Source organism: Sminthopsis crassicaudata, chromosome 2 (assembly GCF_048593235.1).
Source record: "Sminthopsis crassicaudata isolate SCR6 chromosome 2, ASM4859323v1, whole genome shotgun sequence".
Lineage (NCBI taxonomy): Eukaryota > Metazoa > Chordata > Mammalia > Dasyuromorphia > Dasyuridae > Sminthopsis > Sminthopsis crassicaudata.
The window spans coordinates 170,865,338-170,892,592 of NC_133618.1; the positions used below are offsets into that span (position 1 = coordinate 170,865,338).

The 27,255-nt window shown below is 33.0% G+C and overlaps 2 protein-coding genes across 2 annotated transcripts in view; both read right to left on the reverse strand.

Moving 5' to 3' along the window:
• Positions 1-1,360, reverse strand: part of ANKEF1 (ankyrin repeat and EF-hand domain containing 1) — a 61,387-nt gene extending 60,027 nt beyond the window's left edge. The window contains exon 1 of the mRNA XM_074287861.1: positions 1,065-1,360. The gene's annotated coding sequence lies outside the window, so the exon portion shown is untranslated. The remainder of the gene's footprint in view (positions 1-1,064) is intronic.
• Positions 1,361-2,693: 1,333 nt separating this feature from the next.
• LOC141553317 (short-chain dehydrogenase/reductase family 9C member 7-like) overlaps positions 2,694-27,255 on the reverse strand; it is a 38,484-nt gene continuing 13,922 nt past the window's right edge. Inside the window, exon 4 of the mRNA XM_074285051.1 lies at positions 2,694-4,055. Within this exon, the coding sequence (XP_074141152.1) occupies positions 3,729-4,055 (327 nt within the window). The 3' untranslated portion in view covers positions 2,694-3,728. The remainder of the gene's footprint in view (positions 4,056-27,255) is intronic.

The following is a 27,255-nucleotide window of genomic DNA, read 5'->3' on the forward strand; positions in this document are numbered from 1 at the left end:
TATACAGAGTCATTTGGGCGCTAACAGCTGGGAGATGGGGAAAGGATACCCAGTTCAGACTTATCCTAAAATTAAGTGAGGTACATTCTAGAAACGGGAAAGACCCGTGCAAAGACAAGGCAGCGGGAGATGAAGTATTCAGAACGAGAATTATCCCGAACATCGCTTTGCGTGTGTCAGAAGGAGAAGTGATAGCGACTGAGGTGGGGGCAGTTTGAAGCTAGGTTGTGTAGAATTTTAAAAACGGAGACATCTTATCCCACTAAAGTTGGGTGGGGCATTGTCATGGTCAGATCTTTAAGAAAAATGGCTCTGACGTCAGGGTGCAGGAGTAGTGGGAGGCTGAGGGAAGTAGATTAAAAACTAACTTTTGGAGGGGGTGGAGTAATAACTCGGTCAGGGCCTAGTTGACAAAAATAAAGCTGCTATTGGGAGTTGTTTTAGGAAACAGTGGGCAAATTGCTGGGCTTGGACTTCCAATTTGTTCAAACATTATTAGCTATATAACCTGAAACAAGTCACAACTCCCTAGACCAGGAGTTTCTTGGCAAGATCAGGAGGTATCTATAATAGTCTTCATCTCTGTGTTGCTGTAAAGACCAAATAACATAACTATATAAAATACTTTGCAAAATTCACAATAGTATATAAATGTCAACTTTTTGTGAAAATACTTTGTACTCTTTGAATGAGAATTACTTAGCCTAATGAAACATTATATTTGACTTTTTTCATCATTCTTAATCCTTAGGAATCTCCTCCTTGGGATGAAAAATATTCCCCTTTTATTTCCTATTGTATTTTTCAGTGGCTAAAATAAATGGCAGATGATTCGTTTTAGTATTAAGTGTGAAAAAAATTTCCCCAAAGAACAAACCATTCTCAATTGAAATACTGAAATTAAAAAGTACTTTTGGATAAGGAGCTATTCCACAGTGAGTTAACCAGAATTCAAATCCATCTTCAGACACTTAATAGCCAGATGACTTTAGGCAAGTAAGTTAACCCCTTCAGTTTTTGCCCTCTATAGAAAGGAGATAATAGTAGTTCAAATACAGTCCCACCTTTAATCACAGATGAAGTTGTAGCAATCCTTCCAATAGTTCTTTGCTTGATCTGCTTGCTAGTAAAAATGCCAGAAAGGGGAGGTATATGGGGAAGATGGCATGCAATTTGGGGTCTAGGCCCCTGCTTATTTATGGCCTGCGGGTAAATTCTGTACTCTCAATAATCCATTTTTCCCGACCTTGAAATAAAACCCTAAAAACTTTATGAACTCAATCCTTGTCCAACAAGAACAAGTTCCCTTGTAACCCACCCACCACCCACCACCCTCTTCCCTCACCAACTCAGTAACTGTGGAAACATCAACTAGGCACATACTTAAGTCTGGATCTATGACCTAGGAGACCCTTAGGACTCACGTGAGAAGGCATTGTGACATGGTCTAATTACCACTTGCTTACCCATTTCTCCAATTGTTTTGAGGGTCCACTGCTTGGGAATGCACTCCATTGCTCAGTACTGCATAATAAGGAAGGATATTGCCTTCTGTGTTGACTGGAAGACATATATATTCCCTTCTGCTAAAGCCCTCTTGCTCAATCACAAGCTAGAAATGCCTCCTAAGTGAGCACCAAGACTTAAAGAGATGTTCTTAAACCAATTGCAATTTGCATTTCAATTACTGACTTCAGAACCCAGAACCAGCACCAGTCAGGACTGCTATTCCCTTGATTTAATAGTGTGTGTGTGTTGGGTGTGTGTATTGCAAGTAACCAATTCATTTTCCATCTAACCACATGTAGATTCTCTATCTAAAGCAGAAGACTGACTATGGAATTCTCTTGCAGGATAAACATAATAATAAAATAGCTAGCATTTATTTATATAGTGTCTACTATGTTACCAGGCACTATGTTAAACTCTTTATGAATTTTATTTTGTAATCATCACAAAAATCCTATTATTCCCATTTTATAGCTGAAGAAATTACCACAAACAAATGACTTGCTCAGAGTCACAGTTTGTAAGTGTCTGAGACTGGATTGAATTCAGGTCTCTGTGACTCTTGGCCCAGCACTCTATTTATGGTATCACCTAGCTTCTTTTGTGATTTCAATGCACATTGCTTCTCTAAAGATAAAAGCTAAAGAAGAGTATGTTCACATACAGAAATTTCTCACACTAAAGTAGTTTATGGCAGAAGTTCCTCTATGGGAGATTGGGCTCAGGGGATCTCTAGAAATGTCTATGGATAAATTTCAGGAGGTCCATGAACTTGGATGGGAAAATAGAAATTGCATCTTCATATTCATTAATAATTAACTCAGATTCTTAACCTTTTCTATTTCTAGGATGCTTTTAACAGTGTAATGTTGAAACCTGTACATCCCCTCTCAGAATAATATTTTAAATGCATAAAATAAAATACCTAGGACTAGAAAGAAAACCAATTATGTTAAAATATAGATTTCAAAATATTTTTAGAAAATAAGTTTGCAATATATTTTACATAATTAAATATATACATATATATATATATATATATATATATATAAAACTCATATCAAATTGCTTATCATATTAGGGAGAAAGGAGAGAAGAAGGGAACTTCGAATTGAAAAATTTTTAAAGTGAATGTTAAAAATTGTTTTTACATACAATTGGGAAAAAATAAAACATTACCCCCCCCCACACACACACACACAAATTCACAATGTGCAGGTTAAGTTCCGGCTCTAATTAAAAAATGAGCATTTCCAAATATTTGTAAATAAATGTGGCTTCACAAGACTGTCAAAGAAGTCCAAAGTATAAATGAAATTAAGAATTGCTGGTCTACACTATGGTCATAACAATAAACACACACAAACTAAACAAAAAACAACTCCCCTAGTAAGCTCATATTAAACTGAACAAGTCACAACCTCTTTCAGGCTCATTTTCCTCATCTATTAATGGGGGTGGACTAGGAGGATTATAAGGTCCTTTCCAGCTTTAAATCTCTGATCATATCACTGTTAATAATCTAGAAAACTGTGCTGAATAATTCAACAGGAATGAAAATGTTAAATCTTGTACTTAAGTTCAACAAAGCAACTTTAAAAGTCCTGGGTTGAACTGAGGGAGGGAATTGTAGAGTTAGCAGTTATATATAAAATATCTAGGAATTTTAGTGGACTACCAGCTCCTTATAAAGGCTCTGAAAGCTACTGCAATCTTTGGCTACACTAAGAAAAGCATACGTTCCAGCAACATTCCAGATGATAATGCCCTACTATAATCTGTCCCATAAGTCCTATATTCAGTTCTAAGAATAATGTTTTAGGAGGGATATTGATAAGATAGACAAGGTTCAGAGATGAACAACCATTAAAAGGTAGAGGGGAGTAGTCCATATCATACATTGACTGAAGTTAATTGGCGTGTTTAGCCTGGATTAAAAAGGATCAGATAATTATTTAGTATATTCAAAATTCATTTATTTTAATTAAAGATGTGGTCATATGTTCATGTTTCCAAAAGGTGTACAAAATTGATATTTTGGTTGTAAATAAATTATATTTTTATTTTAGTGGCTTTTAGAATTTCGAACAATATTTTCAGGCATCCTGGTTCTTAAAATTCTATTCAATATGACTTTGGGAGATGATTTACTTTTTCTGACAAGTGAATCATAGACTTCCCATAGTATTTTTAAATTTTATTTCAGGCTCCTTAAAGAATTATTTGAAGTAAAAAAATGAATCCTTTAGGGATGCTGGCAAATAGTAATAAGCATAAACACTACATTTTTCCTTAAAAGTAGCAACCAAATATCTTGATTTTGGCTGTTGACTCAATAAAGCATCAACTATAGCATCAATAACTTCTTTTGAGTCATGCTTTCCATTTTTTAATATTTCATTCACTCTGTTAAAAAATAATTGTAGGTATTCTTTACTATAGCTTGCTTTAGTTTCTTCATCAAATGTATTCCAGTATTTTTCCACACTCGGTACTTTCAAAATATTAGTGGCAGGACAATAGTTTCCTGGTTCAATAAGAGAAACCTGAAAGACAAAATTAGGACATTCATATTTTGTGAAATTAATAAAATAAAACCCCATCCATATTCTCTACTCTATATAAACATGAAGGGATTGGAGTTTTATGAGAATAAACAAAGGTTTACTGCTTTTCTTTACACAATAGATTCTACTTTATGACATTACATTTTCAGGCTTATTATTGGACAATGCTCAAAGGAAAGTTATACTAACACAATGAGAATGGTTTTAAATATTTAATTTGGGGGCAGCTAGGTGATGCAGTGGATAGAAATCAACCCTGAAGTCCAGAGGACCTGAGTTCAAATCTGCCCTCAGGCACTTAATTAACACTTCCTAGGTGTGTGACCCTGGACAAAGTCACTTAACCCCAATTGCCTCAACAAAAAAATAAAAATAAGTGTATTTAATCTGTTTGAAGCAAATACATAAGGAAAATGAGAAAATTTGGAAAGTTGCTCCAGAGAGGTGATTATTGAACTCTTTTTTTTAATAACCACATTTTCAAATAACTGGTCAAAGGGGCTACCTTAAAGAAAGAAGACCTCTCTCTGCCCTCAGCATCCTAATACCTAATTCACTCAAAAATTTTAAATTCACACCAATAAATAATTATCAAGAAATTCAATGAAATTTGTAGTTTAGCTATAAAAGTGGCTTCTTCCAACTCAAAAACTGCACTAAAAGTCCTTTTAGTATTATAAAAAAACAAACTTATAAAATGTAATAATTTTGAAAGACATAAGATTTCTGATCTTAATTATCATAAGCCATAATTCCAGAGCATCACTGATAAAGTCCTAATAGAGAGATTTTGTTCAGTTAATTTTCAGTCACATATGACTTGTGATTCTATTTGGGGTTTTCTTAGCAAAAATCCTAGAGAGATTAGCCATTCCAGCTCATTTTTAGGTAAGGAAACTGATGCCTAAGGTTTCACATCTGGTAAATCTCATCTGGTAAATGTCTAAGGTTGAATTTGAACTCAGGTCCTACTGACTCCAGGCCTGAAATTTTATACACTCTACCTGCTAGCTGTCCAGATACACAAAATGAGACACATTTTTGACATGTTCAATATGAATATTTGTTTTGCATGACATTCTTTAAAAAAATCATTTTCTTTTTTTTTTCCCCAGTGGAGAGGTGGCAATTGAGGGAAAATACATATTTAATCCTCTTTTTAAAAAATACATAAATTTTGAAAGTCAGCCTGAAGACTATGATCAATAGGAAAGGGACATGATAGTCTAATACCAATGAAGACCACTAAGTTGGCAAATTCCCAAAGTGAATAGAGAAGTATGTGAGACACTTATTGCCTCAAAATTCTAGATTCAGAGGCATAAAGAGGACACCTTCACGAAAGCCAAATATGATCACATAACTCCCAAAAAAAGAATTAATCCCAAAACAAATGCAACAGATACTTGACTATCTTCAGATATTCTACAAGGATTATACAAAAATCTATAAGATATAAAGCAAGTTTCAACAAAAAAGAATACAGTCTTGGAAGAGGTAAACTTTAATCAAATGAGTACATGAGATAGCAAGAATAACAAAAGATTGAAAATATCAAGAACTGTTGACACAGAAAATAGGTTAGTAAGAGATAAATTAAGAATAATTGTAGATAGAGCACCAGCCCTGAAGCCAGCAAGATATGAGTTCAAATCTGGTTTCTATGGCAATTATGATTTTTAAGAAAGCTTGGAGATTATATTTCAAGAAATCACAAGTAAAAATTGATCATATGTAGTAGAACTAAAAGGCAAAAATGAAGTTAAGAAGAATTAACTGATGACTTAATTTGATGACAAAACAAAACAAGTTCCAGGAATGAATGGTATACCTCAAATCCAGAACTCCCATATCAAAAGAAAAAATACTGCAAGCATCCAGGAATAAGTCATTGAAGTATTAAGGAAACAGGATCATTTAAGATCTAGAATCATCTGATAATAAAAAGAGATTTTGGAATATGGTATTCTAATAGGCAAAAGATTTCAATTTGCAACCAAGAAAAGCTCACTTTGCAAAGTGTTGTGTATCATTCTACAGGGAAAAGAAATGGATATTTATTGAAATAGCACATTTTCAAAGATTTTTGATTAAAATTTCAGTTATGTCAGAATTTTGAAATATACTTGTTGAAAAAAAATTTTAAAGAAATATATATATATATATATATATATATATATATATATATATATATTAGAATTAAGAGAAACTTAGGAAGAAATAAGAAATTACTTCAAAGAATCTTGGGTAATATGAAATGAGGTAGAATGAAGGGATCAGAACTTATAGAACAATTTTTTACAAGAACAATATTTTTAGGAAAAAAATACTTTTAATGATTTAAGAACTACAATCAATAAAATGAGCAGCTATGTCTATTGAGGTCCTATAACAAAATATGTTTATGGACATCATTACATAGAGGTGATAAAATCAAGGTGCAGAGATACATTTTTGGAGTCACCATGTGGATCCATTTTGCTTAACATACACCTTTCAAATTTTTTTTTCCTTCTGTCAGTTTTTAATTAGGGGCACAAACAGGATAGCAGAGGTAAAGGAAAGTTAGCAAAAATGATACCAAAAAGAAGAGTATTATTTGAACAAGTTTTAAATGCAAAGGAAAGGATTAAAATAAGTTCAGATGAGAAGCAGATAAGAAGCACAGAATTTTTTGTGAATTTTTAAAAAATAAAAACTAGTTACATAAATATACCTTGTTTCATACTCAATTTGATTTTGTGTTTTGTTGTATTTTAAAAAATGTTCCTTTTCCATATTTAAGTCCAGAATAAAATGTTAGTTGCTTGTTGTTCTTTGTTTTTGAAGAGGATCAAAATGATATCACTATGTAAGAGTCAAGTTAATTCTGACTGTGACTGATCAGACCAGAAGGAGCTCAGAATCCAAATAGTCCCTATGAACACATATTTGAGGAGGATTAAATAAGTTTTAAAAAACAACAAAAAAATATATACTTTTTTGTTCTCTGGAAAAGGGAAGTCTCAGAATCTAGGTGGTAGATGGGCAAGTATCTGGTGAACTGTCATGTGCATTTTGATTAGATCTGTTTTCTTTGATGCTTAAAAAAAGGACTAGGAGGGATGGGTAGAAACTTGCAAGGAGGCAAAATTAAGGCCTGATATCAAGAAAAATATCTTAGAATTTGAGTTCTCTAAAAATAGAATGGACTGCATTATGAGGTAGTGTATTCCCCACTGAGGTCACCTTATCACTTTTTGGAGATGTTGTAAACAAACCCAGTTGGCAGCAGGGTAAAAGTATGATTTGTACTTTGACATCACTTAATTCCCAACAATAAAATTTCTTGATTTTGTATTAAGTATACCATTAACTTTTTAGCGAATGACATTATACTGATTGTATTAAACCCTTGGATATAAGATTCATCATTACTCAGTAAAATTTTATCTTATCTACAAAGAGAAAAAGTAAATAAAGAACACTATTATCTAACATATGACTTTCTGTCAAATTGTTCATTGAGTTCACAAACTTCTACATTACAAAGAAACTGCAGAAGGACAAAGTATTTGTCTAGAGTTGAATGGGACAAAATTTCAGGGTTTTCATAGTTCTTTTAATGACCCCAAGCTCCTCTATGAAAAAAAGATGTATCTCATTAACACCAATATGACTACAAGTCATGGAATACATGAGGATACTATGAACTGAAAGTGAGATTAAAAAAAAAAACAAAAAAACACATTCAGGGGCAGCTAGCTGGTATAGTGGATAGAACACCAACTCTGAAGTCAGGAGGACCTGAGTTCAAATCCAGATAGATACCTGGCACTTTGTGTTCCTAAACAAATCACTTAGCCACAATTGCCTTACTCCCTCTTTCCCCCCCCCAAAAAAAAAACACATTCAAAGTAACCACAAATTAAATAAAAAATTTGAGCTTAACATATCAATACAAACTCAGGATTTATATGAACACAATCACAAAACACTCCACAGAAATAAAAGAAGCATAGGATGGTTATTTTTAGTGATTCAGTTACTGTATCTGAAATAGTTCACAAATATTACTGCTATGCCAAACAGCCACATGGATACTTTATAGAAGTAGACAAAATAAGAACATTTATCTGGAAAAACAAAGTCTATAATCCCAGAATAAATAATGAAAAAAATTAGAACTGAAAGTATTACTAATTATCAGGCAAATGCTATAAAATCAGATATAAAGTAATAATCATCAAAGATATTTGGTACTATTTTGAAAGATGTTACTCAATGAAATAGATTTAAGTCAACAAATACAGAAGCGATTGAATATAGTAACAGTTTTTGGTTTTTTTTAATTAATCCAAGAATTCCAACCACAGGGGGTGAGGACTCTCCATTTGATTAAAAATTGTGGGGAAAACAGAAAAATATCCTGGCAGAAATTAGCCTTAAACAAGCAGTTTATACTATATATCACAAGCAACATATGAATACATCAAAAATATATAAGTTCATATAATATCTTTCACAACTATGACTAAGAAGAAAAATTTTAATTAAATGGAGGTTTAAAAATGAACATAGAAAATAAAATGGATAATTTTGCTTAGACAATCTTTTACAAAAGGAAGTTAAAGCAAAATTTAAAAAAGTAGTTATCAGTAAATTTCATAATGCTTTCTCACAAAGGTTTACTATCCAAGATATATCAGTAATTGACACAAATACCCAAGAATAAGATATTTCCAAATTGTCAAAATAGTTTTCAAATGGGGGACAGAGCCAGGATGGCAGAGAGTATACATGCATCTTCCTAAACTCTCCTTTTCTCTCAATCTATTTTAACAATACTCAGCCTTAGAATTAATACTTGACTGTCAAAACTCACGAACATTGGGAGCACAACACATTACCAACAGAAGATATTCTCGAAATTATTCAGAAAAGGTCTGTTTTTCCTTGTTGGCAGGGACGGAACAGGGTTAGGCCAGGCACAGACTTCAGCCAGGCAGTGAGCTGTTTCCCGTGAGAATGACTCGAGGAGGCCCCAAGAATCAGTCAAGTAAAATCAAAAAATGAAAAAAATAGAAAAAATATTAAATACCTACTTGGTAAAACAACAGACCTGGAAAATAGATCTAGGAGAGATAATCTAAGGATTATTGGACTCCCTGAAAATCATGATGAAAAAAAAGAGCCTAGACACTATTTTGCAGGAAATCATCAAAGAAAATTGCACATATGTTATAGAAATAGAAGGCAAAATAGCTATTGAAAGAATTCATTGATCACCTCCTGAAAGTGATCCCAAAATCAAAACTCCAAGAAATATTGTGACTAAATTGCAGACCAAAGTTGGTCTTTGAATACCCTCCCACCTTCTTTTCTGCACCATCCTAGACAACTTCCACCTTCTTGTAGGTTTCCAGGCTTCCCTTTGCTGTATACTAGCCACATTTAACTCCTTTTTTTCTGAGACAATGGGGCTTATCTGACTTGCTCAGAGTCACACAGCTAATAAGTGTCAAAGTGTCTGACATCACATTTGAACTCGGGAACTCCTGATTCCAGAGGTGGTGTTCTATCCACTGCATCTATCTGCCCAGAAACAAGCTCCTCTTAAAGCACCCCACCTCCACCTCTCCTCCATTCAGTCAGAACCCAATGTTCTAGATTACAAAATCACTTTTCCCTCTTTTATCTTTCCATCAAGCTATTATTTCCTCTGTCAGTTTTATATATACTAGGGATTACTGTGAATATTTAATCCTGAGTAAATTCTTAACCCTCTTAAGGATATTTGTATTTTATTACAGTAATCCTAAATCCAAGGAAAAAATACTACAAGCAGCCAGAAAAAAAAATTCAAATACTGAGGAGCCATAATAAGGATCACTTAGAATCTAACAGCATCCATATTAAAGGCTCAAAGGTCCTGGAATCTGATATTCCGAAAGGCAAAAGAACTTGATAGGTACCCAAGAATAACTTACCCAGCCAAACTGAGCATTTTTTTCCAGGGAAGAAGATGGGCATTCAATGAAATAAGTGAATTCCATTTATTCCTGATGAAAAAAACAGAGCTAAATAAAAAGTTTGATCTCCAAATATAGGACTCAAGAGAAGCATAAAAAGATAAAAAAGAACTCTTGAGAACTATATTTCTATTATGGGTAAACATAAAGAGTACATGTATAATTTGGTTTTACTGTTATAATATTAAAAAAAAGGAACTAGAGTTGGAAAGGAAATTGTACCAGAAAAAGGGAAAAGTAGAGGTAAAGAAGAAAACTACATCTCATGAAGAGACAAAGGAAATCTGTTATATCTGAGGGAATGAAGGGAGGGGGGTGAACATAGTGTGAATCTTAACTCTCATCAGATTTGGCTCAAAGAGAAAATATTAGCCATAATTGGTTTACATAGAAACTTCTCCCACCTCATTGAAAAATGGGAGGGGAAAAACGAAAAGGGAAGGGTTGGGGTAAATAGAAGAGAATACAGGAACTAAGGAAAAGGCTTAAGAAAAGGGGAGGGACTTCAAGGGGAAGGGAGGGATTCTAAAGAGGGAGGGCTGAGTGAGACAAGTGGTGCTCATAAGTCTAATACTGGGGAGAGGGATAAGGGGAAAAGGAAAGAGAAACACATAATTTGGGGATAATAAGATGGCAGGAAATATAGAATTAGTAGTTTAAACCATAAATGTGAGTGGGGTAAACTCCCCCATAAAGTGGAGGGGGATAGTAGACTGGATTAAAAGCCAGAATCCAACAATATGTTGTTTACAGGAAATATACTTGAAGCAGGGTGCTATATAGAGAATAAAAGTAAAAGGCTGCAACAGAATCTACTATGCTTCAGGTGAAGCCAAAAAAGCAGGGGTAGCCATCCTGATCTCAGATCAAGCAAAAGCAAAAATTGATCTAATAAGATCAAGGAAGATAAGGGAGGGCACTATATTTTGCTAAAGGATAGCATAGATAATGAAGCAATATCAATACAAAATATATATGCGCCAAGTGGTATAGCACCTAAATTTCTAAAGGAGAAGTTAAGAAAGCTGAACAAAGAAATAGACAACAAAACTATAATAGTGGGAGATCTCAACCTTGTACTCTCAGAACTAGATAAATCAAACTACAAAATAATTAAGAAAGTTAAAGAGGTAAATAGAACACTAGAAAAGTTATGTATGATAGATCTTTGGAGAAAACTGAATGGATACAGGCATACATTTTTTTCTCAGCAGTTCATGGAACTTATACAAAAATTGACCATGTATTAGAACATAAAGACCTCAAATTCAAATGCAGAAAGGCAGAAATAGTAAATGAATCCTTCTCAGATCACAGTGCAATAAAAATTACATTCAATAAAAACCCAGGGGAAAATAGACCAAAAAGTAATTGGAAACTAAATAGTCTCATCCTAAAGAATGATTGGTTAAAACAGACAATCATAGACACAATAATTTCACTCAAGAGAATGACAATAATGAAACGTCATACCAAAATGTGTGGGATGCAGCCAAGGTGGTAATAATGGGAAATGTTATGTCTCTAGAGGCTTACTTAAATAAAATAAAGAGAAAAATCAATGAATTGGGCTTACAACTAAAAAAGCTAAAAAAAGAGCAAATTAAAAAGCCAATCCCTAATCAAACACTAAACTTGAAATTCTAAAAATAAAAGGAGAGATCAATAAAATTGAAAGTAAAAAAAAAATTGAATTAATAAATAAAACTAAGAGTTGGTTTTATGAAAAAAACCAACAAAATAGATAAATCCTTGGTAAATTTGATTTGAAAAAAGAAAGAGGAAAATCAAATTGTTAGAATGAACTTCCACTAATGAAGAGGAAATTAGAGCAATAATTAGGAATTACTTTACCCAACTTTATGCCAATAAATTTGATAACTTAAATGAAATGGATGAATACCTTCAAAAATATAGGTTATCCAGATTAACAGAGGAAAAAGTAAATTGGTTAAATAGTCCCATTTTAGAAAAAGAAATTAACAAGCTATTAACTTCCTAAAAAAAAAAAAAATCTCCAGGACCAGATGGATTTACATGTGAATTCTACCAAACATTTAAAGAACAATTAACTCCAATGCTATATAAACTATTTGAAAAAATAGGGAATTGTTAGGATTCTTACAAGATGCTAAATCACTGGAATGGATATAATTATCTAATTTAGTGTGGTACTTAACAATTCTCTAGTTCAGTAATGTATTTACTAGAATTCCATGAGATTCACACCTTTAAGAGAGCAAACTTTTAAGGAGTTCCCACAAGCCCAGAGAGTACCCACAAGCACATTCTCTGGGAGGATATAAAAAGCCAGGAGTTAGTCAAGGAGAGGACTTCTCAGGAGAACTTCAGGGGACTTTGGAGGAGAGGACTTTGGGAGATTCAGGGCCAAAGAGGACTTTGGGAGATTCATAACTAGGACTGACTTCTGGGAATTCCCACAAGCCCACTGTAACCCACTCTCGGAGGCAGAGTCTGATTCATTCCCATATCTACCTTTGTGGCTGGAGACATTGGGGAGGACAAGAGGCTGGAGGCTGAAAGACTAACCTTTGGATTTGGAGACATTCGGACAAGAGCTCTCGGGAGTCAAGAAGAGAGATAGACCTCTACTAAAGCTAACCAGGCCCCAGGAAAAGATTCAGGATTTTGAAGGACACAATATAGGATCTGGACTTTAACTCCTGGCTGCATTTTGGGATTGAACTGAAACTAAAGCCAAGGCTGCCTCCAGAAGCTCCCCAAGAGATCTACTCACAGAGAATGATTACAATTTAGAGAACAGAACATTACAGGAAATGAAGGAGTCTTACCAAATTCCTAGATTATGAATAGATCATGAACACATTTTGACATGGGTTTTATGACACAGACATAGTACTGATACCTAAACCATGTAGGATGAAAACAGAGAAAGAAAATTATAGACCAATCTCCCTAATGAACATCAATGCAAAAATCTTAAATAAAATCTTAGCAAAAAGATTACTGAAAACTGTCTCCAGAATAATACACCATAATCAAGTAGGATTTAAACCAGGAATTCAGGGCTGGTTCAAAATTAGGAAAATTATTAGCATAATGACTATATCAATAACCAAATTAACAAAAACGATATGATCATCTCAATAGATGCAGAAAAAGCATTTGATAAAATCTAACACCCATTCCTATTAAAAACACTAAAGATTAGGAATAAATGGATTTTTCCTTAAAATGGACAATAGCATCTATTTAAGATCATCAGTAAGCATCATATGTAATGGTGATAAACTGGAACCATTCCCAGTAAAATCAGGATTGAAACAAGGTTGCCCCCCTTTCACCATTACTATTCAATATTGTATTAGAAATGCTAACTTTGGCAATAGGTTGAGAAATAGATTAAAGGAATTAGAGTAGGTAATGAGGAAACCAAATTGTCATTCTTTGCAGATAATATGATGGTATACTTAGAAAAGCCCAAGGATTCTACTAAAAAGCTATTAGAAATAATCCACAACTTTAGCAAAGTTGCAGGATACAAAATAAATCCACATAAATCATCAGCATTCTTATACATCACCAACAAAATGCAACAGCAAGAGTTATAAAGAGAAATTCCATTCAAAATAACTGTCAATAGTATAAAATATTTGGGATCTATCTGCCAAGGGAAAGTCAGGAACTATATGAGCAAAACTACAAAACATTTCCCACACAAATAAAGTCAGATCTAAACAATTGGAAAATATTAAGTGCTCCTGAATAGGTCAAGCAAATATAAAAAGATGATAATACTACCTAAACTAATCTATTTATTTAGTGCTATACCAATCAGACTCCCAAGAAACTATTTTAATGACCTAGAAAAAAAAAACAAAATTCATCTGGAAGAACAAAAGGTCAAGAATTTCAAGGGAACTAATAAAAAAAAAAATCAAATGAAGGTGGCCTAGCTGTACCTGATCTAAAACTATATTACAAAATAGTGTCACCAAAACCATTTGGTATTAGTTAAGAAATAGACTAGTTGATCAGTGGAATAGGTTAGGTTCACAGGACAAAGTAGTCAATAACTATAATCTAATGTTTGACAAACCTAAAGGCCCCAGCCTTTGGGATAAGAATTCATTATTTGACAAAAATTGCTGGGAAAATTGGAAATTAGTATGGCCGAAACTAGGCATTGACCCATACTTAATACCATACACCAAGATAATATCAAAATGGGTTCATGATCTAAACATAAAGAATGAGATTATAAATAAATTAAAAGAACATAGGATCATTTACCTCTCAGACCTGTGGAGTAGGAAGGAATTAATGACCAAAGAACTAGAAGTCATTATTGATCACAAAATAGAAAATTTGGATTACATTAAGTTAAAAAGCTTTTGTACAAATAAAACTAATGTGGACAGAATTAGAAGGGAAGCAATAACCTGGGAAAAGATTTTTACAGCTAAAGGTTCTGATAAAGGCCTCATCTCCAAAATATATAGAGAGAATGAACTCTAATGTACAAGAAATTAAGCCATTCTCCCATTGACAAATGGTCAAAGGATATGAATAGACAATTTTTAGATGATGAAATTGAAATTATTTCCATGCATATGAAAGAGTGTTCCAAATCACTGTTGATCAGAGAAATTAAAATTAAGACAACTCTGAGATACCACTCCATACCTGTCAGATTGGTTAAGATAACAGGAAAAGATAATGATGAATGTTGGAGGGGATATGGGAAAACTGGGACACTGATGTTTTGTTGGTGGAGTTGTGAATGGATCCAACCATTCTGAAGAACAATATGGAACTATACTCAAAAAGTTATCAAACTGTGCATATCCTTTGATCCAGCAGTGTTACTACTGGGCTTATATTCCAAAGAGAGATTAAAGAAGGGAAAAGGGACCTGTATGTGCAAAAATGTTTTTGGCAGCCATTTTTGTAGTGGATAGAAACTGGAAAATGAATCAATGCCCATCAATTGGAGAATGGTTGGATAAATTGTGGTATATGAATGTTCTGGAATATTATTGTTCTATAAGAAATGACTAGCAGGATGAATACAGAGAGGCTTAGAGAGACATACATGAACTGATGCTAAGTGAAATGACTAGAACCCGGAGATCATCATATACTTCAACAATAATACTAAATGATGATCAGTTCTGATGGACGTGGCTCTCTTCAACAATGAGAGGATCCAAATCAATTCCAATTGATGTGTAATGAATAAAACCAGCTACACCCAGAGAAAGAACACTGGGAAATGAGTGTGGACTACAAAATAATATTTCTACTCTTTCTGTTATTGTTTGCTTGCATTTTTTTTTCTTCTGAGGTTATTTTTACTTTCTTTCTAAATCCAATCTTTCCTGTGCAACAAGATAACTGTATAAATATGTATACATATATTGTATTTAACATATACTTTAACATATTTAACATGTATGGGACTATCTGCCATCTAGGGGAAGGGGTGGGGGGAAAGAGGGGAAAAGTTGAAACAGAAGTTTTTGCTAGAGTCAATGTTGAAAAATTACCCATGCATATGTTTTGTATATGAAAAGCTATAATAAAAAATAAAATTAAAAAAAAAAGTCTTCAAATGATTATAAGCAATCAACAATTATATGAAGAATGTCCCAAATATATATATATATATATATATATATATATATATATATATATATATATATATATATATGTATGTATGTATATATATATATATAATATATACATATATATGTATGTGTGTGTATGTGTATACATATGTATTATAAATCTAAATTAAAATAGCTGTGAATTTCTATCTCATATCTATAAGAAACAAAAAGATAACAAAAGATGAAGAAGGTAATTCTTGTAGTTTTTAGAAAGACAACTACTTTGATATTAGTGCTATTTGATAAAATAAATAATTAGACTAACTGTTTTCTAGAAAACTTTTATACTCTATCCAGAAGATCATAAACAACTTTTGACACAGTGATTCTTCTACTGGATATATAACCTAAAAAGGTTAAAGGTTCAGTGGGAATACCTATATGATAGAAGTACTTCTAGCAGCATATTTTTCTTGTAAGAAACAAAGTAGAGAGGTGTCTATCAATTAAAAATGGAGGCTTTAGAATATTGAGTATAATAGAATATTAATAAATGACAAATATTAATAATTTAGGAATCTCTAGAAAATTAATATGTTGTTGGCATATACAAAATTAATATAACTAGAAAAAAATTTACATGATTACCATAAATAATAAAATAAAAAGCTACAGACCTAAAATAAATTCAGTAGTCAATATGATGCCTTAAAAACACTGAAGATACAGCATGCTCTAAACAAGAAGAATGAGACATAAATTTTCTGATCTGGCCATTGGGTTCTGCTTGATTATACTTATATGTTATATGTTATATGATAGGGCTTCTGTTCGGAGTGTGTGAGGCAGGTGAGTTATTGAATAGTGATAATACATTACAGGCAGTTAGATACTTATTAATTGAATTAATAGAGATGCAAAAAATAGGGGAAAGGGCATCAAAACACTTTAAAATAGAGAAAAAAAAGCAGAGAAGTGCAAAGTGGAAGAAAAATAGAATTTTGTTATTGCTTTGTTAAATTTAATATATACAATTTTAAAATAAACTGTATATAAGTTATTTCATATGCAACTGTTCTCATTTGTCCTTATATCACCAATTGTGCCTTGTCAAGCCTTAAACTTAGATTATTTTCACTATCCACACAGCTTTCAATTATTTATACATGAGCAGCTGAATAAAGGTGGGGAAAAAAAAAACCAACTATTTTGAATTCACTGCAGTTATGATCCCTTATCTAAAAGATCCCTCACTGCTGCTAGGCAATAATTCTATACTCCGTTTATGACCTCACTATCCCCACTCTTTGTGGGAGTTCTTTCCAGTCTTTTCTTTATACCCTGCCATGGCTTCTCTCTCCCTTCCCTCTCAGCTGAGAAGTTTGCTCTTCACTATATTCTCCCCTTTTCTTCTTTCTTCCTCATCCCATATCACTCAGATGCTTCCTATTCCTGTCTCCTCCTTAAACCCATTGCAAACAAAGAAATGGCCTTCTTAACAATACTAATCCCTCCACCTACACAGGCAATCCCATTCCATTCCATCTCTTCCAGGAGATTATCTCCTCTGCCATCTCTCTTCTGATTTATCTTCAGTCTATTCCTGTCTATGGGTCCTCTACTGTCTATATGCATATTTGTAATTCTTCCATTCTAAAAAACCCTCACTTTTTCCTTCCATTCCATTTATTGTCTTATTCTGCTCTTTGTGGCTAAATTCCCTGAAAGGGTTGTCTCTAATAGGTACCTTTACTTTTTTCCCCTCTTACTTTCTTCTTAGTGTCTTTAACAATCTGGTTTCCACTCAACATTCCACCAAAACTACTTTCTTCAAACTTACTTATACTTATCTCTTAACAAATCCAAAAAGTCTTTTTCCAGATTTTCCAAATTCCAAATTCCAAATTCTTTTCAAATTCTTATTCTCCTTAACCTTTCTGAAATCTTTGTCACTGTTGGTCATCCTCTGCTTTTTTGCTACTTTCTCCTCTCTAGATTTTTCAGAACTGTGCTCTCTATTATGAAATCATTCCTGTTGCAAGAGAACTCAGCAGCTCCCAGCGAAAAAAGACTGGAAAATGAAAACCAGCTTACCAAAGTCAGAGCTGGATCTGGAATAGCCACAAAGATGGGAAATACCATGAAGTTAGAACAGGCTTCACAATTAAAACTAATCAAGTCAATAAATGACAGGCTTGTGACAAGTGTCAGAACTATCATCATGTGCTCCCACCATGATGAACTCTAATAAGGGCAAAGAAGAAAATTTTATGAAGACCCAGAGACTCTCATCAATCTGCTAAAGGAGGACAAGTTTGTAAATCTGCATGACTTCAATGCCAGAATAAGCACAGACTATCAGACATGGCAAAAATCAATAGAGGGACAAGAGTCAGAAACAGGAATAGCAACAGTCACTGCTGAAGATTTATGTGACCCATGATCTCAACCACACTGTCTTCCATTTAACTAAAGACAATAAACCTTCAGAGAGGTATTGTCATAGCAAACATTGGCATTTAATGGACTATATCATTGTCAGAAGAGACAGGCAGAATGTGAGAGTTACAAACATGATATGTGGTACAGAGCTCTGGACCAATCATACATTTATCCTTTCCAAAGCTAAATATTTGCATTCAACAAAAGCAGCAGCCTTAAGCCAAGACAACTACTAGAAGTTCTCAGGTGCTTCTCAGTGTGCACAAAGTTTGTTGCTGACTTGGAGGGAAAGCTGGATCAACATATATTAAAGAAAAGGAGTGGATAGTTTTCAGAGATTTGGTGCATTTACTGGTCTGAGAACATTCACAAACATTAATCTTGGTTTGATGAAAATAAAGGAAAAATTTAGAATGCTAGTTGAAAAATGAGAATACCATTAGCAGGATTACTAGCAGGATACTTCATCTGTCTTCAAGAAGGCAGAGTTCAACTCCTTCAAAAGTAAAGTTCAAGAGAAATTTAAGAGAGATGAAGCATTCTTGGATTAATAACAAGGATGACAAAATTTGGTTTCATGTTGATAGTAACAATCCAAAGCATTTTCATGATGTTCTGAAGACTATTTATAGACCAAAGAGTTATGGTATATCTCAACTACTTAGTGCCATATTGATTAGTGATAAAGGCATGGTCCTGGAGAAATGGGGTGAACACTTGAATAGAGTTCTCAATAGGTCATCATCAACCAATGCTGAAGCCATTAACTATATCTCAGATTGAAGTCAAATCCTCTCTAGTCAAACTTCCAACTCAAAAATAGATTTTTATTACTCATGAAAAAGTGCTAATTCGTTTTCACTTGAGTTTACAAAGCAGAGGGTCTTCTGCTCACAAAAATAGTTATCTAAAATCTTCAAGTTATTAGGCAAGACAAGGTTTATTTTCCAGGAGTTCAAGGATACCTACATTATCCACCTATAAAAGAAAAGAAAATAGTTTGTCCTGTGACAATCACAGGATGAGAGAGAGAAAAGGGGGAAGGCTTTTCAGTCATTTCTGGCAAAATTTTTGCCAGTGTTCTCAATAGGTTGATGCTTCATTTGGAAAATGGTCCTCTACCTGAGAACCAACGTGGCTTTAGAAAAGGCAGGAATGTTTGATATGGTGTTTATTGCAGAACAAAGTTATGTACACAATGTTTGTTAAAACCTTTGATACTGTCCAGTTGTAAGGGTTTATGGGAAATTATAACAAAATTTGATTGCTCAAAAAAATTCATCAGTGTTATAAGACAGTTCCATGACAGCATACTTGCAGAGGTTCTGAATAATGAATGATGCTTTCAAGTTTTCCCAGTCATCAATGGAGTAAAGTAGGGCTATATACTTGCTTCCATGCTTTTTAGCATAATGTTTCAGTGATTTTGTCTAATCGCCTTTAAGAAGAATGAAAATGGCATCAGGCTTGATACTGTATTGGTTGTAAATTATTTTACTTGAAAAGGCTATAAACCAGAACTAAAGTGGAAGGAAATTGATTCATGATTTTTGTCAAATGATTATGCACTTAATGTAGCTTTTGCTACTGAGATCCAATTTAGTATAGAATGATTCTCTGTTGATTGTGCTAATGTTGGTCTAACAATTAACACAAAGAAAGTAGATTCTTCATCAGCCATCACCAAACAGAATTTTTCAATGCTGTGGATAAGTATACTCACTGTGGCAGTATACTTTCCAGAGTTATACACATATCCCTGATGATTAGGTTGACATACTTATTATCAGTTCTGGTTCAGAGTTTAGGAGGCATTGAAAGAAAGTATGGGAGAGAAGAGGTATTAGACTGCCTACCAAACTGAAGGTCTACAGAGCCATTGTGTTGACCTCATCATTATAGACTTGTGAAACTTGGTCAATGCCATACCAGGAAACTGAATTGCTTCCACTTGAATTTTCATAGGAACATTCTGAATATCAACTGAAAAGAACTGAATTGCCTACCATTCAATAAGGCAAAGAGTGTAACTCCAATATTGAAATTATACTAGTGGAGAACCTTAACTTTCCCTTCTTCGGTACTAGATAAATATAATTGCAAAATAAACATGAAAGTTGAGGTGAGTAAAATCTCAGAAAAGTTGGAGGTGTTAGACATCTGGTTAAAGTAAATGAGGATAAAAAGGAATATACCTACACATAACAACACCTACACAAAAATTGAACATTAATACCTCACAATCAAATTCAGAAAGACAGAAATATTAAATGCATCCTTTTTAGATGATGAGGCATATATATATATATATATATATATTAAAGAGCCATGGAAAGATAAATTAGAAATTAATTAGAAACTAAATAATCTAATACTGAATGAATAAATGAAAAAAATCATAGAAACAATTAATTTTCATCAATAATTAGGCAACATGCTAAATTTTATAACACGTACCCAAAACAAAACTTAAAGGAAAATTTATATCTTTCAATTCTTATATCAGCAAAATAGAGAGGATCAATGTATTATGCATGCAACTAAAAAGTAGAAAAAGAACTAATTAGAAATTCCCCTTTATGACCCCATTTAGATTTTTCTTGGCTAGGCTACTAAAGTAGTTTGTTATTTTCTTCTCTGGTCATTTTATTGAGGAAGAAACTAAGGCAAAGAGGGTTAAGTGACTTGCACAGTTTCACAAAGGTAATAAGTGCCCAAAACTAAATTTGAATTCGTGAGAAAAAGATTTTTCTGACTCCACAGCCAGTTGCTACAGGAATCAGGAAGAGCACTAGTAAGATCTAAATTCAAATTTGATCTCAGGTACTTATTAGCTATGAGCCTGAACAAGTCATTTAATCCTGCTTCCCTTAGTTTCCTCATCTTCAGAATGAGAGGGATCAGGAAATAGTAAACAATTCCAGTGTCTATACCAAAAAAAACCCCAAATGGGATCATGAGGGGTTAGACACAACTGAAATGAATGAACAACAAATATCTCTAATTAAAAATTAAATTTAGAAATTCTGAAAATCTAAAGATAGATTAATATAATTGAAAATAAGAAAATTATTGGGTTATTAAGTAAAATCAGAAATTGATTTTATTAAACTAATAAATAAACCATTGGTTAATTTGATTTAAAAAGTAAGAAAAAAATTACCAGTATCAAAAGTAAAAAGGGTGAATTGACCATTAATGAAGATGACATAAAAGCAATTATTAAGAGTTATTTTGCCAAATTATATGGTAATATATGTAGCAATCTAAGTGAAAGTGAAATGGATACATATAAATATAAAAGATTTTATAACTTTTATAAATATATATTTTTATAAAAATATAATATATGTAAAAATATAAATATAAAATATAATTTACCCAGATTAACAGAAAAGGAAATAGCATATTTAAATAGTACTATTTTAGAAAAAAGAAATTAAATAAACCATCAATGAACTCTCTAAGGAAAAAACCCTAAAATCAAATAAAGAGTCACAAGTCAATTTTGCCAAACATTTAAAGGATGTTTAATAGCCATGCTATATGAACTTTTTGGAAAAATAGGCTTTGAGTCCTATGAAATTCCCTTTATCACACAATTATGGTGCTGATACCTAAACCAGAAAGAGCAAAATTAAAGAGAGCTAGAGACAAATTTCTCTCATGAATATTGATGCCAAAATTTTAAATAAAATACTAGCAAGGAGATTATAGCAATATATCACAAAGATCACATTATCACATTATGAACAGGGAGAATTGATAGTAGAATGTTTTTAAATTTTAAATTTTTTCAGTTTTTAAAATTCATTTTAAACATAAATATAAAACAGGCTAAAGGGGAGAAAAGTACATGTCCATATACAAAGCAGTGCATGAGGGAATTCAATAAAAAAAATTTCCATTTTAAGATACCCTCTGTAATAAATAAACATTCCACATTGTTTTCAAAGCTATCTAGCTTTGCTTCCTTGTAGTTTTTTTTTTTGTTGTTGTTGTTATTATTATTCTTTTGTGCATATTTTACTTTATTTTTTTCCTCTCCCTAAGATGGCTGCAATTAAATATGTATGAATGTGTGTAGAGAACCACACATAGTGGGGGAACTTTGGGTAAGGTATAAGACCCTTCAGCGCAGAGAAAACCCACAAATAATATCTGGTTTGGCTCCCCATTTCCCTTTGGTGCCCACATCCCTTCCTGAGAAGTCAGAGAAGGTGTGATCACCTTCCTTTAGTGTTTTCACCTTTTCCTGAGAAGTCAAGGAGGGCATGACCACCTATATTCTACTTGAAACAAGGGATACTTACGGTAAAGAGAGGTGTTTACATATCAACCGCAAGGTGCTTATCTAGTTAGCACTTGCACAGTGTGATTGATAAGATAATGGTTTTCTAGTTGTGCCCTTACTTAGAATGCTGTAATGATATTTAAGGACTGAGAGGACTGGAAATAGAGACTCTCCATCTTTGACCCTCCTCGTGAGTCTCCTGCCTACTTTACTCTTCCATTAAGACCAAGGCTGGTCTCTAGATCCTCCAGAGAGCTAGTCTGGACACTACATATGTGTGTGTATGTGTATACATATAGATATACATATAGATATAGATAAATATACATAAATATCTATAAACATACAATATATACATACATCTACTCATACACTTATATGTAAAACTTTACTGTGCATATTTCCATTTGTCATTTTTTTGTCTGGAGGTTGACAGCATCTTCCTTCATAGGTCCAAATCTCTCATTGTTTTTCTAAATCAACCAACTCATCATTTCCCATTTCATCACAGTATTTTAACATAATCACAATCACATACTATCTGAGAGATTAACCATGAAGTTTCCCCCAACCCCAATTTTCTGCATTCCTTCTTTCTATTCTTGGTTACATTGCTTTTATTTTAAGCAAGATAATTTTAACTTAATATAAATTTTCCATTTCACACTTCAACAATGCTTTTGTCACATATTATATGTTAGGCCTGATAGTGCTGGTTATTCTTCTTTGCATTTTTCCCCTCTGATTTCTTTGAAATTCCTAAACTTTTGTTCTTCCAAATTAACTTTGCTAATATTTTTTCTAATATAGTAAAATATTTTTAGTAGTTTAATTGGGATGGCATTGAATAAATTGATTAGTTGGGTAAAATTAGTTCTATTATATTGACTTTACCTATCCCCATACAATAAATAGTATTCCAGTTATACTTTATGTTTCTATAACTTCTGTGTTTGTTTTGACAGGTGTAATCTCATGTATTTTATACTAGTCTAGCTAGTTATTTAAAATAGCCTAAAATAATATGAAATAATATTGACACAGTGTAGTTTCCCTATTTTTATTTTTAAATCTATTTTAGCTTTAGCTAAAATGTCTGAAACCATGATTAATATGACTTTCTTATATAATAAATTTGACTCTAGCTCTTCACCTCATCTCTGCATATACCTTTTATTTTCATGTGTGCTTCCTAAAAACATCAAATTTTCTAATTCAAATTTTTGCTATCCATTTCATATCATTCACATTCTCATTCATAATTACTAGTACTTTTTTTTATTAGTTACGGAATACCCTTCTCATCCTATTTACCCAATATTTTCTCACTTTTCTACTTCTATACACTATCTTGCCCTTTTCTTCTTTAATCTACCCGCCTCTCTAAAAGTCCCTTCTTTATTCTCTTTTCCTACCCTATTCTCTTGCCCTCTTATTTATTTCAGAATGTAGAAGACTTTTATCCCCTTCTAATAAAGTATGTTGTTCCTTCTTTTAACCATTCCTGATGAGAGTAAGATTCCAACATAACCTTCCCTCCTGTACACACCATTCTTATTTACTAATTCTTTCTTTTATGCTTCATTTGTAGAAGATAATTACTCCTTTTTTTATCTTTCCCTACTTTTTTTTGGAATTACTCGCATTACATATAACTCAGCCCAAGCCTTTCTTTCAAACTATCCAAGTAATGCTGACAATCATACTGATAACATTGTCATATATAGTATGCAAATAATTTGAACTTACTGTCCTTTAGAACTATCTTTAATATATATATATATATCAGATTTTCCATTAAGGTCTGCTGTTTTTGTCACAAATATCTGATAATCTTTCAGTAAGTTAAATGTCTTTTTTTTTTTTTCCATTCAGGATCATATTTAACTTTTTGCTGTAAGTTACCCTTGGTCATAACTCCAGCTCTTTTGCTAAGTGGATATAGTATTATTGGCTATGATATTCCTATAAGTTTTCCTTCTGCAATCTCTTTTTGATGGATGTCTAGTGGATTTTTTCCTATTTTTATTTTACCTTCTTGTTGTAAAACTTCAGGGCAATTTTTCCTGATAATTTTCTGTAATATTGTATCAAGATTATTTTTAATCATAATTTTCAGGTAGTCCAAATATTGTTATTTCTTTTCAATTTGATCTCCAGATCAACTGTTTTTCCAGTGAGATGTCTCATGTTCTTTTTTACTTTCCATTCTTTTGATTTTGTTTTATTATTCCTTGGTGTCTTATATTAGCTTCCCCTTGCCCAATTTTAGTTTTCAAGAAATTATATTCTTAAGCTTTTGATTTTCTATTTCTAGTTGACTGAGTTTTCCCCATAATTTTCTTGAATTGCTCTTCTCTTTTTCTCTTTTTCCCTTGATCTCTTTTATTTAACTTTTAGAATCCTTTTAAACTTCTTCCAAGTACTCTTCTTGTGCTTGGGACCATTTGACATTTCTCACTGAAAAAGTGATTTTTTTTTTTTTTAATTTTAGCTCCACTATCTTTTCTCTGAGTATGAACCCAATTTTTTCTGCTCTCATAGTAGCTATTTATGGTTAAGTTTTTTCTACTTTGATTAAAGATTGTTTAATTTTTATTTTGTTTTATTTTATTTTAGCAGCTATTAACATAATTAAGTTCCAGTCCTAAGGTCTGGGGATTGATGCCCCAAGCCCATGAGCCTTCTTTTTTAAAATCATTGCTTAAAGATAGTCTAAAATATTTTAAATTGTCTCTCCTGGATCTATTTTCCAGATCAGTTGTTTTTCCATTGAGATATTTCACATTGTCTTCTTTTTGTTACATTCTTTTATTTTTGTTTTAATATTTATTTCTCTTAAAGTCATTAGCTTCCATTTGCTCAATTCTAAATTTTAAGGAATTATTTTTTTCAGTGAGCTTTTGTACCTCATTTTCCTTTTGTCCAGTTTTACTTGTAAAGAGGTTGTTTTCTTCAATGAATTTATGTATTATATCTTTTTCCATCTGACCAATTCCTCTTTTTAAGGCATTCTTCTTTTCATTAGCTTTTTGTACTTCCTTTAACCATTTGATCTAGTCTGTTTTTTAAGGTATTATTTTCTTCAGTATTTTTTGTCACCTTTACCATGCTCTATTGATTGATTTTTCATGATTTTCTTAAATCATTCTCATTTCTCTTCTCAATTTTTCCTTTACCTCTCTTACTTGATTTTCAAAAGCCTTTTTGAGCTCTTCCATAGCCTGAAAAAAAAACTTATATTTTTTCTTGGAGGCTTTGGCTGTGAGAGCTTTGATTTTGTAATCCTTTTCTGAATGTGTGTTTTAATCTTTCTTGTCACCATAGGAACTTTTTATGGTAGGAATATTTTTTCCTGTTGTTAGCTCATTTCCCTAGCCTACCTACTTTGTTAAAGTAGAGCTCTGCTTCCAGGGTGAAAGGTGTATTGTGCCAAGTTTCACAGGTTTTCTGAAGCTGTTTTTAGAGATTCTTCTAAGGATATGTAAGTTTTTAGTTCTTCCAAGATGGTATAATCTAGGGAGAAGTGTTTGCTCCTCTCCTGGTCTGTGCTCTGGTCTATGAGTGACCACAACCACTCTTTTCTGCCCTGAAATTGTAAGGCGGGTCCTTGTTCCACTGTGGCCACAAGTTCTGGTATGTTAATCCTTGCCCTGGGACTACCATGGAGGACTGTGACCTGGGTCTGAGCATGGGCAAAGCAACAGAATCGTGCCTTGGTGCTAACAAAGAGACATCCATAATCTCCTTGTGACCAACTGTTCACCCCTCTTTGCTCTCTTTGTGCTAGGAAAATCAATGGCACCTAAGGCTTTCTTCTGGTTTTCTGGGGCTGAAATTGTGCTGGCATGGTCTGAGCTGGAATGCTCTCCACTCTCACCTGAATGTAACAGGTCTTTCCTGCCAATTTTCTAAGTTGTCTTAAGCTAGAAAATTGTTTCACTCTGTCTTTTAGTAGGTTTTTCATCTTTCAAGTTTGTTTAGAGTCATTATTTTAAAAGATTTGGAGGAATTTGAAAAGGAGCTCAAGCAGATCCCTGCCTTTACGCTGTCCATCACTTCTTAGTGATATTTTCTGAGACCTATCTTGGGATCCACCTTGGGCTCCTCTTCACCTCAAAGCCATAATTAAGACTTCCAGCCATGCTGTCCCACAAACACATATGGTCCCTTCAGTGGCTACAAAGAAGTCTGGAAGCAAATCCTGGATTCTATTCTTTTTCAAGTGTCCAGAGCCAGCAGGTCTCCTTCTTTCCTGCATCCCCATACAGGGACAGGTCTGCACAGCTGTGCTTTGCATCCCTCCACAGTAAAAAATCCTTCAATCTTCTACTCAACCTTCTGACACCCACACACTTTGTGTTTTCATTTCACTTAGGATCCACTGGATCAGGTCAGGTCTTTCCTGCAGTTTTCTCAAATTATCTTATAAGGACAATTGCTTTATCCTAAATTTTGTTTATTTATGCTGTTCTACATTCCTCTTGGGCTATATTCTCTCTTTTTTGGAGGAAATTTGGAAAGCCAAAAGTTTTCTTACTCTACAATCTTCACAGAATCCTCTCAGGTTACATCAATATTGAGAAAATTATCAGCATAACAACAAATAACAATAAAACAATAAACAACAAAACAAACAAAACCAACAAAAGCCATATGATTATCTCAATATGTGTAGAAGAAGCCTTTGACAAAACACAGTACTTATTCCTATTAAAAGCATACAAATAAATGGAATTTTCTTTAAAGTTATTAGTAGAACCCATGTACAACCATCACCAATAAATATCGGTAATGAAGATAAGTTAGACACCTTCCATAATATAAGGAGAAAAGGA